The sequence below is a fragment of the Solanum dulcamara genome, chromosome 7 (genome assembly GCF_947179165.1).
Source record: "Solanum dulcamara chromosome 7, daSolDulc1.2, whole genome shotgun sequence".
NCBI lineage: Eukaryota > Viridiplantae > Streptophyta > Magnoliopsida > Solanales > Solanaceae > Solanum > Solanum dulcamara.
Genome location: NC_077243.1, coordinates 15,251,726 through 15,264,405, shown reverse-complemented (window position 1 = coordinate 15,264,405; position 12,680 = coordinate 15,251,726). Strand labels below are relative to the sequence as shown.

Sequence of the window (12,680 nt, the reverse complement as noted above, 5' to 3'; positions counted from 1 at the left end):
CAAGAATTCCTTGATTTTTATTCAACTGTGTGAGACCACGAACGGATTCTATATGTATCATTGAAGATATGAGTTAAAAAATAGAAAGATTTACAGAAGAAAGCAAAGGATACCAATTTTAGAAGATTTTTCAAAGATTTACAGAAGAAATCAAACGATACAAATTTTAGGAGAAATCGGATTGAATGAAGATGAAGTGAGATTCCAGATATGGAAAAACTTAAATATACCTTAGTTAGAACCTTGAAATTGAGTAATAGATGTATTCAGAAATTCAAAATCTCAAAAACTGATGAAGATGAGCGAATTTAGGCGAGGATTTAGGGAGGAAGAGTGATGTATGAGTGAGGGAGAGAGAGTTAAAGGAAAAAGAGAAATTTTGAATATTTTTTGGTATAATAGGGAATACAAGTAAATATGGTATTAAAATATGTGTAAAAGGGTAATTTTTCCTAAAAAGAAGCCTATCGCAGGCTGTAGAGGCCACAGTGGCACCAGTGGATCTCCAAAGAAAGCCCAAACTTGTGGTTATGAGTCGTGAAATTTAATTTGAGATGGAGATTATTAGGTTTGCCAAAACAGACTCATATTGATAGCTGGAAAAAAAAATAAAGCTATAATCTATATATAAGGTGTAGAGATACTCTTTTAACCGGGTGAGATTTTTTAGAGAAAATCGTACAATTCATGTAGAGATAATCTTTTAACAAGATGAGACCTTTTAAAGAAAATCATACGGACTTGATCGAATGCGAGCACTATCACCAAAGAATATCTTTGGATTACATTAGCCCAACACAATCAAACAGCAGTTGCAAACATGCAGTCACTTTAATTTTCAAGTAAGTTGATTACCACTAGCAGAATGTGCTAAGCCAAAATAATAGGACTGCTACCTAGCTAGTAAATTGTAGAAGAAATGAACTTTTTAAGCTTCAGATGGATAAACAGCAATTCATCATGCTCCTTGAAGTTTTCTTCCCCAGAAAAAGCAATTTAACAGATCCAAAATCCAAATCGCTAGTATTAAAGAATAAAGATCGAATCCTCACAACATAAATTGAATATCTTTGACACTAGATAAGTTTAACACTTTCTATCACTGCACAAAAGAAAAAATAACCAAAAGAATAGAAATTATAATCTCTTGTTCTCTCTTTGGAGCAACTTGAGTGCTCTGTGCAGCCATGTTATCGATGATGTCTTGTGCTTGAACTTCGAATTGTCACGCCATGCAAAAATTTGGTATACCCAAGGAAACTCAATTTCCTATCAGATGGTCTGATCCAATCCTTGAGAAAAGTGTAAGCCGTAGGGCCCAAATTCATTTCCTGCAAACACAGATATCACATCAAAAATAGCAAGATGGATCAAAATAAAGGCACGCACGGCCAGTACACCCTTCGCCTACCTGTGCTAATTCCTCAACAGAAATGGCACAATTTCCTTCTTGCTCAAAATAATTGAAAGCGGCACTAGCAATTTGTTCCCAGTTTTCTAGAGCCTCTAGCTGATATGTGTTAATTGCAGCAGCACAGAATTCTTCAAACTCCATTTGCTTGTAAGATAATGGTTCCAGCTTCAATTTAACAAACAAAAATATGAGTTCAAAATTGTACAAGCGATAAGATGTTATGTTCAAACAAAAAAATACAGGGTGCAAGTTCACGGATTTATGATCTAGAAAGAAGAAATTTCGCATGCTTCTCAGGAATCAATAAACTGTTAGGATTTATCTTTTCATTTGGCAACTAACTATTCCTCCATGCCATAGGAAAATGACACCTTTTAACTTAAATGCTACTCAGAGCGGAGCTTTCAGAATGAAGATTATATTATTTCTTGTTAGCAAGAGTGAAAAAAATGAGTTAAACAATATACTAGAAGCAGAAATAGAAGGATAACCATCCCATTGTATTTAAATTTAGAAACAAAGAGGAGTGCCATCTTGGTCAAAGAGTTCCTTTTTAACTATGTTGCTCAGAATCTTCCAAAATATTACCAGGTGTGTGTCTTTGTTGCTCCCTCAGTCACTCGAACTCACAACCTTCAGGTGGTAAGTGAGGGGGGCTTACCATCCGATCAACTCCCTCTTGTCTATCAGATCCCTCCAAAAGCTATGCATTTTTGGAGGATCCGAGACGGGCACGGCAACATTTTTGGAGAGTCCGAGCAACATAACTTTTAACCAGCAAGGACACAGAAAGCAGGAAAATATTGCCAGAACAACGTTATCTTCTATGCCCTCTCTAAGTCCAAGGTTATCATTGACAAGTGCATTAAACATGATAAGCATGTGCCCACACTCCAGAACCCAATGATTATCACTTAAAAGAATGAATTGATATCTAGGATGTTACTATTGTAATGCATGTACCAATACATAAATGATAGAAATCAGAGAGAAAACAAACACAATCAGAACAAGTTGCTACAATAGCATAGGTGTCTAACCAAATTTATGAAGTCAAGAACTCTGGCCTCCCTCATGGCATCAGTCGTCTGTTTCATAAGTGCCTGCACAATCAATTCATGATGATGCAATTAGGAATTGGAATATAGATGGAAGATGGTTCAAACACACTACGCGAATAATTGTAATTTTTTGTGAAATAAAAATTATATAGTAAGACCACCAACCATCCTAAAATTATCGAGCGACACAAAACCAGCTTTTGGTTCCAATAAATTGAATTGAGCCCTGAGGTATATTAACTCTTCTTCTGTCAATGCTTTTGAAAGAGCCTGCATTATAAGAATAGATTGAAATGGTTTACACTCTCAAGATAGAAGACTTCAAAAGAATGCTCCAAATAAGCAATTGACAACCACCAGTATAGGAATTACCTTAAGTGCTGCACGTTTCAAGTGTGATGTTCGAATATAAGACTTGACTAATTTAAAAATCAATATGTCCAAGGGTACAAAAGGATTTTCAGTCCTTAACCATGGATGAGCTGCAAATGCAAAAGAAAGCCATCAAATCCACAGGGTGAAACGCATGTACAGTAAAATTAATGGAAATTGATACATGCCCAGAGAAATCCAGACACTAAGCAGGGAGTATCTCCCTGTCACAAAATCATTGATAAATGGCCAAATACACACATAATCCCTCAAAATTGAAACGAAATGTCAGTTAGACACCTTAACTCTAACTAGGACCAGTTGGACACCTATACTTGACAGAATTGTGTTTTGTGAACCTTTCAGCCAACAAAACCTCACAAAACAAAACGTATGACTTTTACACACTGATGATGTATCAAACGAGCAATAAAATAAAGACACATGTCATTCTAACAAACCATGTTATCCCATAATACCCAAACAGAAAAATATGAATATTTAATCTTCAGTTCCTCCCCTCCTTTCCTCGTCTTCTCAAAAACAGTACTTTTCTCTTCATAATCCTTTTAATCCCTTCAGAAAATAGAAGAAGCTTGGTGGCACAAGTTTGGGTCATTACCAACGGTACTATCAAGAAAATTTTAAGGCAACAACTGTAGATGCATTTCATCTTGCTTCTCCACCATGGTCCAATTCTTTAGAAACAACATTTCTTTGGGGTGGCTGATTTTGTACCTTCTATGGTCTTTCCAACTACTACTCAATAGGACGAGAGTTATCAGTAGAACAAGGGGAAAAAATAAAGCGGCTAAAATCAGAAACAAAGAGAGAAGAATAATTGAAAAAATCAATGGTGAAAGCTCAAGAAAGTGTTCAGGAAACCACCAACATTTGAACTGATGAAAAGAGGACTGCTCGTTGATGGCAAGCTTCAGGGTTGGATGCTGTTATTGATGAGCTAAGACAGTCGATGATGGTGGTGATAGAACGTCTTCGAGATCGATGGTGAGGAAGTTTCTACAGATTCTGCAGCCAAGGCCATAGGGTTCAATGGGGGGACTGCCAAATAAGTTGTCTCTCAGCCTTTTAGAAGCTTCTAGTTAACTTCATTTTTAATCCGTACATTGAGACCCGAATTTTTTTTGTTATGAGCTGAAACCCTGCTCTGTGGTTCGTGCAAGGAAGAAGAGGATATGTTCAGGGGGTGACTGGTTGAGAGGAAGGGTGAGAAAATTGAAGAGAGTGAAAGGGCGATTGCTATGGTGATCTCTGACGACTGGGGCTTTTTTAGAAGAGAATGAGAAAATTAGCAGAAAAGAGGCATGTTTACACGCTCAAAACTGAGTGTCACATGGCATGTCTGCCACATCAGCATTTTGTATTTACGAGACATTTTAGTCAATTAGAAGTATTCAACTGGTCATGACTAAAGAAGAGGTGTCTAAATGACATTTTGTGCTGAGTTTGAGGGGCTGTCTATGTGTTGGCCTTGATAAATGGAACATTTTTGTTATAAAGCTGATAAATTGAACATAAACAACTTACTCAGTGCTTGAGAAGCAGTCATTCTCTTCCTATGGTCTTTATTCAAAAGCCTTTTCACAAAATCTCTGGCCTCTGCCGACACTGCAGGCCAAGGCGAGTCCTCAAAATTAGGATCAGCTCGTAACACGGAACGGAAAATACCGGACTCTGTACGTGCCCAGAAAGGTCTACTTCCACATAACAAGATATAAGTTATCACACCAATACTCCACATATCTGCTTCAATGCTATAGGACCTATGAAGTACTTCAGGTGCAACATAATATGCACTGCCAACAATATCATTAAGACGTTGATCTGCAAAAGCAGAAGAGATGATTGTTTACATCTTAAAGGCAGTGTTATACCAAATCAACAAGGATAGGTAATCTCATACATGATACAACAAGTAAATGAACATACACTGCAGAGAAAATTTCATAAGCAAAAACCACCATAAATAAGGAGTGCCGATTAAAATGAAATAACAAAATAAAGTATTTCACATCCTTATCACCGAGATGAAACTTAATTGAAATGGAGTATTAGACCTGGCTTAGCAAAGAATAATTAGTGACTGACTGTGATATGTGATAATAATGAAAAGTTGCATTCCCTATAACACCAGAACTTCTCAAATCACACCTAATCCACTTATCTTGGCATTTCCTAAATTCGATTTGTTAAACAGCTGACTTGTTGTCCAAGGAGATAAAAATCACCATAAAGGAAAGAGAAAGAGAATCATGTTGATATTTCGATTTACTTATAGCAACTGAACATCTGCGGAAACGAGAGGTATCAACTCCGCCGCTTTTCATTTCTAGACAACCAATATTTATACAACTAGTGTTTTAAATGATAGTTTGGGGACTCATTTTGGGAAAGCGAAAACGAAATTCACAGCTGGACTTTCTAGCTGAAAGTCTTACTTCCCACTAAGCTATCACCTTACACCGAAAGCTTGGTGCTATACCATGTAATTTGGCTCAACTCTTGTGCCAAATATTTTTTGATAGGGACCTCTTGTGCCAAATATGTAAGTAAAGGTTGCTGGGTCTTATCTTAAAGATCTATGTCCTTTATATAAAATGTGGAACAATGACAAGAACTCCACAAACAGCACTACAACCTAAGACTATACAAAAGTGAGTCTTTGCCTATTAAGATTAAGAAGCTTAAACTGCTTTACTTGATATCTCTTAAAGAAACAACCAGGTCCAACTGTGGAAATTTGTTAACTTTTAGATAAAAATTGCTTTCCTAATTATGATTAGGTTTCTACTGATTACTTTCTGCAGTGTGTTCCACAGTTATGTTGCTTAGACTCTTCAAAAATGTCGACGAGTGCGTGTCGGATATAGTGTATTTTTGAAACAGATGCGGCAACATTTTGGAGAGTCCAAGAAACTTAGTTCCATAGTTCAACTACTCCCTCCATTTCAATTTGTTTGTCCTACTTTCCTTTTTAGTCTGTTTCTATCTTTTTCTTTTAGCAACTCTTTAATTTCAACTTTTCACGTTGCATGTTTAAGACCATAAGATTAAAAGGCATTTTGGTATATTTGACATATCTTTAATTTAAGACCACAAGATTCAAAAGTCTTTTTTACTTTCTTAAACTCCGTGTCAAGTCAAAATAGGACAAACAACTTGAAACGGAGGGAGTAGTATATTATAATATTTACCTACAATTACAAAACTGACCCAAGTAATCACACCTGCATCTTTTAAATTTGTCACATGACGAAAAAGCGACTATTTTCAAAGATGCGAAGCATCCTAACAAAGACCTTTTGAAATATGGTAGGCCCCACCTTATCATAAAATTCGATAAACAGAAGTGGGACAGGAAGTCAGAACTTAAAACTCAAAGGGATTATTTGCAGATTATGTACATTTTCAAGAAGCCATTGCATCGGTGGTCATTAAATGACAGGTGATAAATCAACCAAAAGGTAAAAATAAAATCTAAATTGTATTTTTTATCCAAATGCAATCATTACCTGGTCTAATGAAATCTGACAGACCAAAATCAATAACCTTCATTGGTGAATCCTCATCTTTCTTTGCAAAAAGAAAGTTCTACAAGTAAATCAAATAACAGAAGCAGTTAGATCAGTGGAATAAACGGAGAAAATCTCCCTAAAATGTGATTCACATTCGTGAACATTCTTAGTGAGGTGTAGTACCTCTGGCTTCAGATCGCGGTGTACCACACCTTGAAGATGACAAAAGGCGACAACATTTAGTATTTGAACCACAATACTTTTGGCATCCTCCTCTGTGTATCTCCCACCTCTGGGAAGGAAAAGAGAAAGGCATTTTAAATTTAACTTTTTATATTATGATTAACATCGAAATAGCAAAAATTACCTTGATAAAATCCTGTCCAATAGTTCCCCACCTTCACATAACCTATAATGAAAGAAAGCATTGGAAGAAAAATAAGAAGTAGACAACTCACTTTATAATTAAGTTAAAGCGACAGCAACAACCACATCCTAACCAACGAATACTCAATATGCATTCCGCGCCATTAGTTCCCCTTTAATTCTAATAAAAGTTTCTCTTTAAGAGAATTTAAAGTTCTCTAACATTAGAGATCATCCAAGTCTAAAACTTACTCCTACACTGACATACAAATCTTTGACAAACTAAAAAGACTTCTGTCAAGAGTGACCTATTTGAAAGCGTACCAACATGATAAGAATTATCTTAAAAGCCATTTCAAACAATCATACCAACAAACTGGAGGCTATCAAAGGGAAAAAGTTTGGAAATGAAGATTCTTGATAAAATAGAGAGGTACCTTATCAAAGCATAAAATTTGTGTAAAGAATAGTTTCTGACAATAATTGAAAGCATCTCTAGGGAAACCAGCATATGTGAAGTAAGAAGAAATTGAAGAGAAGGAAATACATACTCCATTACTATGTAGACATTGTTGGCATCCTCAAATGCATCATAAAACTTGACAAGATTCTGATGGCCAGATAAGGCTTTCAATATCTTCACCTCCCTGCGAACATCTTCGATAGATATTGCGGTTGTCATCTGCCAAACAACATTCATCCCGTCAACAGCCTACTCCCAAGTTAAACTTAACACCTATGTACCATGTCATTGCCAGAAAAGGTAGTATTCACACAATGCAAAGGTAATCCCACTTTACGGAGAAGGGGGTGGCACAGATTTGAATTACAATCTCTCCTACCATAATGAATGTCCATCTTTATATATATGTTAAAAAACACACCATAAAGTGTTAAGGATCAGCAGAATTGAATAAAATGTTTATGGATGTATCTGACAAGCATCCAACTGCTTCATCTAATGTCTCTGATTACAGAATTTCATATATAAGTCAGACTAAATGGAAAACCAATATTGACAGAGACAAATGAGGCCCTGGTTAGTTGTCTTAATATGCCATCAAGTCTGGTGCACTAGTTTTAACATCAACAGAGAATTCAAAGATATGTATGCATATACATTATACACAGCAAACCATCAGTCACCTTGTAGAATAGCTATAGCTTCTAAGTTTCTATTAACTGCCTTACACCATTACTAATCTAGTCTTATAGGTCACATTGACTTGAAACATTTCATTGCTCTTAGAGTTCTATTAACATGTATTCTACAACATGCATTTTTTCGCTACAATAAAGGAAATATCATCCCATAGACATACATAGCCACTGTTTTACATTGTCAGGACAAAATTCTTAAATTCCAAAAAGGGAAAACACCGAACCTACAGAAGACTTCCACCTACATTTTATAGCTAGCTATGATCTTAGCACAGATCTTATGGATTTAATCTGAATTATATAGCTTCTCTGGGAACACTGGGTGATGCTGCACCCTGATAGGCTGATAAGATCAGAAATGAGTGAAAAATAGCAGCAAATGCATACACATACCACACACCTTAGCTTTGGAAATGATCTTCACAGCCACTGGCTGATTTTTCAGTTCGCCTTTTTTACCTTTAGCCCAACAAGTATGGCCGAAATGCCCTCGACCCACCTCCTTTCCCAACTCATACTTTGATGTCAAATTCTTTGCATAGCCGAAGCTTTTATCAAGCTGTCTCTCACCTTCACCACCTTCATCTTCCGGTATTGGCCCCTCTTTCGGCTGCACTGACGTCCCTCCCTGTCGCTTCAGGATCGCTGATAATATGGGTTTTGCCGGCGACGGTGGTGGAAATGGCCACTTGAATTTCCTCCTCGGCGTTCCGACCGGAGATGGAGACGGAGCTATTCCGGCAGGATACGGGCTCTGAAACGGACTGGTGGTAAATGAGTGAGCTGGCGTACTGTTGTTAGTGTAATTCGTGCCATTCCCAACTGATTGACGTACCGGTGAAGGTGGTGGTTTAGGGCGGTTGTTGGTAGATACGGCAGAGTTTCCATCACCGACGGCAACGACGCTACCGCCCTTATCGCCGGAAACACCCTTACTGCAACACTGTCCCATCGACGGCAAGAAATATTCCGATCACGGCCAGTCAAAGTCCACTCATGTGACGGTCAACAAAATCAAAAATTGAAAACCAAACACCGGCCAGAGAGAATCAGAAACGCGTCTAAAATAAAAAATGAAAAATCTGTGCCCAGAAAACAGAGTATAAATTAATAATCTAGGATTTTGTAAATTTCAAAGTATTAAAAGAAGAAGAAGAATAAATCAAATCAAAAAGAAAAAAAATAGGGTGAAGACTGTAGTTATTGTTGACATTAAAGACATTTTTGGATCAGAAAAAAATCTTACGTCAACACGTCAGAAATCTCAAAACCTTTATTAGCTCCTAATCACTTCTAATTATACTGTTAAACACAACAAAATCTGATTAAAATGAACACAGAAAATTGCAAATGAAGGACAAAAAGTAACAGCTTAGGTATTGAACGGCCCGACAAGTTTTTTTCTTTGATAAAATCGCCTCTTTCAGACTTCCTTGTTCGTGTACTATTCCACACAGTGTGTATCTTTCAAAACGCCGTATTTCGCAAGTTAGAAAGAATAAAAAGTTAAGTTAAAACCTGTGAAACACATTGCCAACTTGTCTTCTTGTTGGACCTTTCACATTAACACATTTGTTTGGGATGTTAATTAATCTAAATTAAACATAGGTTTTCACATTATGCATAATATCTTTGAATATCCTGTTTTAAACTTTCAATAATTTTGATCATGTTAATAAGTTTGGAGTGTTCAAATTTATCAGATATTTAATTAAGAAATAACCCATTTTCCTTTTAATACGTTACGTCTTAACTAATTTTTAAATTTCATGATATGTTAACCTAAAGTCTCGTTTGGTTTAAAGGATAAGAGATAATTAATTGCGGAATTAACAGTAGAATGAGCTTATTTCGTGTTTAATATGGATACAATCGCGGGATAATCGATTGTAGTATTATTTTTATTTCATATTAAGAATGAAATAATAATATCGGGATAAATAATCTAGAAATAACTTATTCACAACCCAACGTGCCCTAATAGTGTTAAATTAGGCTTATAAAACGAATGTGGTAGAAAATCATGATTAATTAGCATAAGCAATTCAAACCATACTACTTTAATATCTCAAAGAAATTTTAAAAATGAGAGTAATCTTCAAGATCCTCTAATACCTCAAAATAATCCTGAAATTAGTTAATCTCAAATCAAATATGGCATAAAATTCCTTCTAAATTTTATCTTAAAGTTATTATTTGTATTCCACGTATCAAACGATGCCTAAATGCTTATAGATTTATAACCCCCAAAATTAACTAGCACTTAATAAATATATAGATTGGGTTGGGAGGGTAGGTATATCAAGTAAATTAGACAACATACTCTAAAGAAAATATTGTGTGAAATTTGAGAATAGCAAAGTATAATAAATACTAGTCAACTACCAAAAAACTATGTGGGTGAGTCAAAGTTATACTATTGTTGTACTTATTGTTTTTTAATCTCCAGTGCCAAACTAAATTAGACAATTACAATTATTGGGAGCAAGTGTAACTCTGCAAGTAGTTATACATTCAACTACCAAATATTGAATCTTCATTAATTTTCCATGTTAAGAAAAAGACTAGGAAAAAAAGAAGGATTTGTTTTGAGATTTTGCGATAAAGCTTTGAATTTTTATTTTGAAGATATCAGATCTAAACCTTTTATTTTCATACTTAAATTCAAAAAAAGAATTATCAAATACGAATTTTGATTAATATGATCAGGAGTGTTGATTGTTGAGTATCAAATGATTATACAAAACAAAGAAATATTCGTCTTTGGTTTATGAATTACCTTAAAAAATCATCAAATACGCATTTTGATTAATTTGGTCAGAAGTGTTGATTATTGAGTATCAAATGATTATACAAAACAAAGAGATATTCGTCTTCGGTTTATGAATTGCCTTTCTTTTCTTGCTTTTTTCTTCTTCTTTTTTTTCAATTTAGCATACATAAATTAATGTTGCAATTGGTTAGTTATTGCACACTTCTAGTTCTAGGTTATTGTCTCGATCCATTATGTTGTGGTACATGACACAATAGTAGAAATTCAAATAAAAAATTTCATTTGAAACGAGAGCAACTAATCTAAGGCTTGAGTTGGATGTGACAAAATCAAATACAGGTTGTTTAAATTTGAACAATTTATCCGTTTATTTATTAGCTCAAATAATTTTAGCTATCCATTTCAAATTTATTAAAAATCGAGTTAATATGTAGCCTAAATTGACTAATGAAAAAATCATTTTAGCTCGAGTATCTTTTGACGGGTCAATAACCCAATCCATTTATTAACACGACTTAATTTTATCCGCTCAAATTCAACTTAAACCACCCATTTTACACCTCTAGCTTGAGCATTTTATCAGATCCTCGAAACTCCCTTCATGTGACTCACGCCATTCAAGGTTGCCCAGCTCAACATTCATTCCTAAATCACGTGGTAAAATTGAAAACATTCTCCTAGTTGATTCTTCCCCTTATTTTTTTTCTTTTGGAAGTTGAGATACTCGTTGAAATTTGAATGTGGGACTGGGACTTCTGAATGAGAAAGAAGAAAATGCTTGATTTCGTTAAAAAATAATGAACAAATACGAAATAGAAAGTAATATTTTTAGTCGCTGAATTTTTAGTTTGCTACAATTTCAGTCCTTGTGTTACTTGCCTAACTATACTTACCTTTAATTAAATTGAATTTGTGGGTCTGGTCCAATTGCAATATAGGTAGATGGGAGTTAAGATCCTGCTTTGAGTAATTTCTTTATTAAGAAAAAAAGTCCAATGTTGAAATTCTCTTAATTTTAAAATCAATAAAACCGATGGAACAAACTCGATTCACATTTTACCTACGACAATTGACATTCAAGATTAGGAGATTTCAGCGTAAAATTATCTTTGAAACAAATGATCAAATCACCTTTGATTTTTCTACAACATTGAAAAGTTGTGAAAATATATATATGAGAGGAGAATATATCTAAAAGAAAATATATTTGGCAATTGCTCTTTTACATTTCGGACCAGCAGTAATAATTAATATTCATTTTTAATTATAAAATTACTGGATGATCAATTAATATTGTTAGTTTCGTAAATTAAATTACACATTTTATTTAGGTAAAAATTAATTACTTTGAGCAAAATAATGTATGGCGTATTTATGCAATGTGTGTGTGTGTGTTTGGTAGAATAGGAACAAGATTATTTTTTTCCAAAATGTGAAGTTTTAGCTTTAAAAAGATAATCAATAATGGTTTTTTTTGAGAATACAACAAATTGTAAAACACAGGTTGCAAATGTAGTTTACACGTGTTCACTAAAAAAAATTGTGTTAACAAAGGTCCTCAAAATAGAAAATGACTCATGTCACGTATGATACAATTATCTTGATGAGATTTTTTTATTAAAAAAAATGAGAATGGTTATCACACAATAAATGTGGAAAAGTGCATGTTGATATTTTAGTATTTATATCATTGTTAGCAATTTCAAAATAATTGTTTTTTATTAAAGCACTTGAGTAAATTTTGTTTAAAAAAATTAAAATATTAAATTCAAAATCTATTATCGTTGCTATACCAATTCAAGTACTCAACACTAGTTTGAGTATTTTATTATGTTGTTGGCCATAGACTTTTTTAAAATAAATATTATTTTTTAAAATAAAATCCATATAATTGAATGTAAAAAATATATACTATGAAAATCTCACCTCAAAGTCTATTATAATGGACAAAAATGTTATTTTTATGTAATTATAATTTGGGGGTATTTAATTCCATT

General features: G+C 34.3%; 1 protein-coding gene across 3 annotated transcripts; it reads right to left on the bottom strand.

Annotated features, from left to right (window-relative positions):
• Window positions 1–759: 759 nt before the first annotated feature.
• LOC129894310 (CDPK-related kinase 3-like) lies at window positions 760–9,181 on the bottom strand. 3 transcript variants are annotated; one of them, XM_055969939.1, is made up of 12 exons: window positions 9,157–9,181; window positions 8,311–8,992; window positions 7,301–7,431; window positions 6,751–6,792; window positions 6,567–6,675; window positions 6,381–6,459; window positions 4,396–4,692; window positions 2,848–2,957; window positions 2,641–2,745; window positions 2,455–2,517; window positions 1,412–1,579; window positions 760–1,331 (listed from the first exon to the last, which is right to left on the bottom strand). In XM_055969939.1, the coding sequence occupies exons 2-12, from the start codon at window positions 8,860–8,862 to the stop codon at window positions 1,191–1,193; spliced, it is 1,797 nt and encodes a 598-aa protein (XP_055825914.1). In that variant the 5' UTR covers window positions 8,863–8,992; window positions 9,157–9,181; the 3' UTR covers window positions 760–1,190. The 3 variants fall into 3 exon arrangements, with proteins under 3 accessions (XP_055825914.1, XP_055825913.1, XP_055825915.1); XM_055969938.1 differs by lacking the exon at window positions 9,157–9,181 and having other exon boundaries at window positions 8,311–9,061; XM_055969940.1 differs by lacking the exon at window positions 9,157–9,181 and having other exon boundaries at window positions 8,304–8,417.
• Between the last annotated feature and the right edge of the window lie 3,499 nt (window positions 9,182–12,680).

Excerpts from the sequence above, each read along its gene's own strand:
- LOC129894310 (XM_055969939.1), bottom strand. The coding sequence starts at position 8,862 with ATGGGACAGTGTTGCAGTAAGGGTGTTTCCGGCGATAAGGGCGGTAGC. Across the intron at positions 2,958-4,395 it reads GACTGCTTCTCAAGCACTGA|CTCATCCATGGTTAAGGACT; the intron begins GTAAGTTGTTTA and ends TTGCATTTGCAG. Across the intron at positions 2,518-2,640 it reads CGCTCGATAATTTTAGGATG|GCACTTATGAAACAGACGAC; the intron begins GTTGGTGGTCTT and ends TTGATTGTGCAG.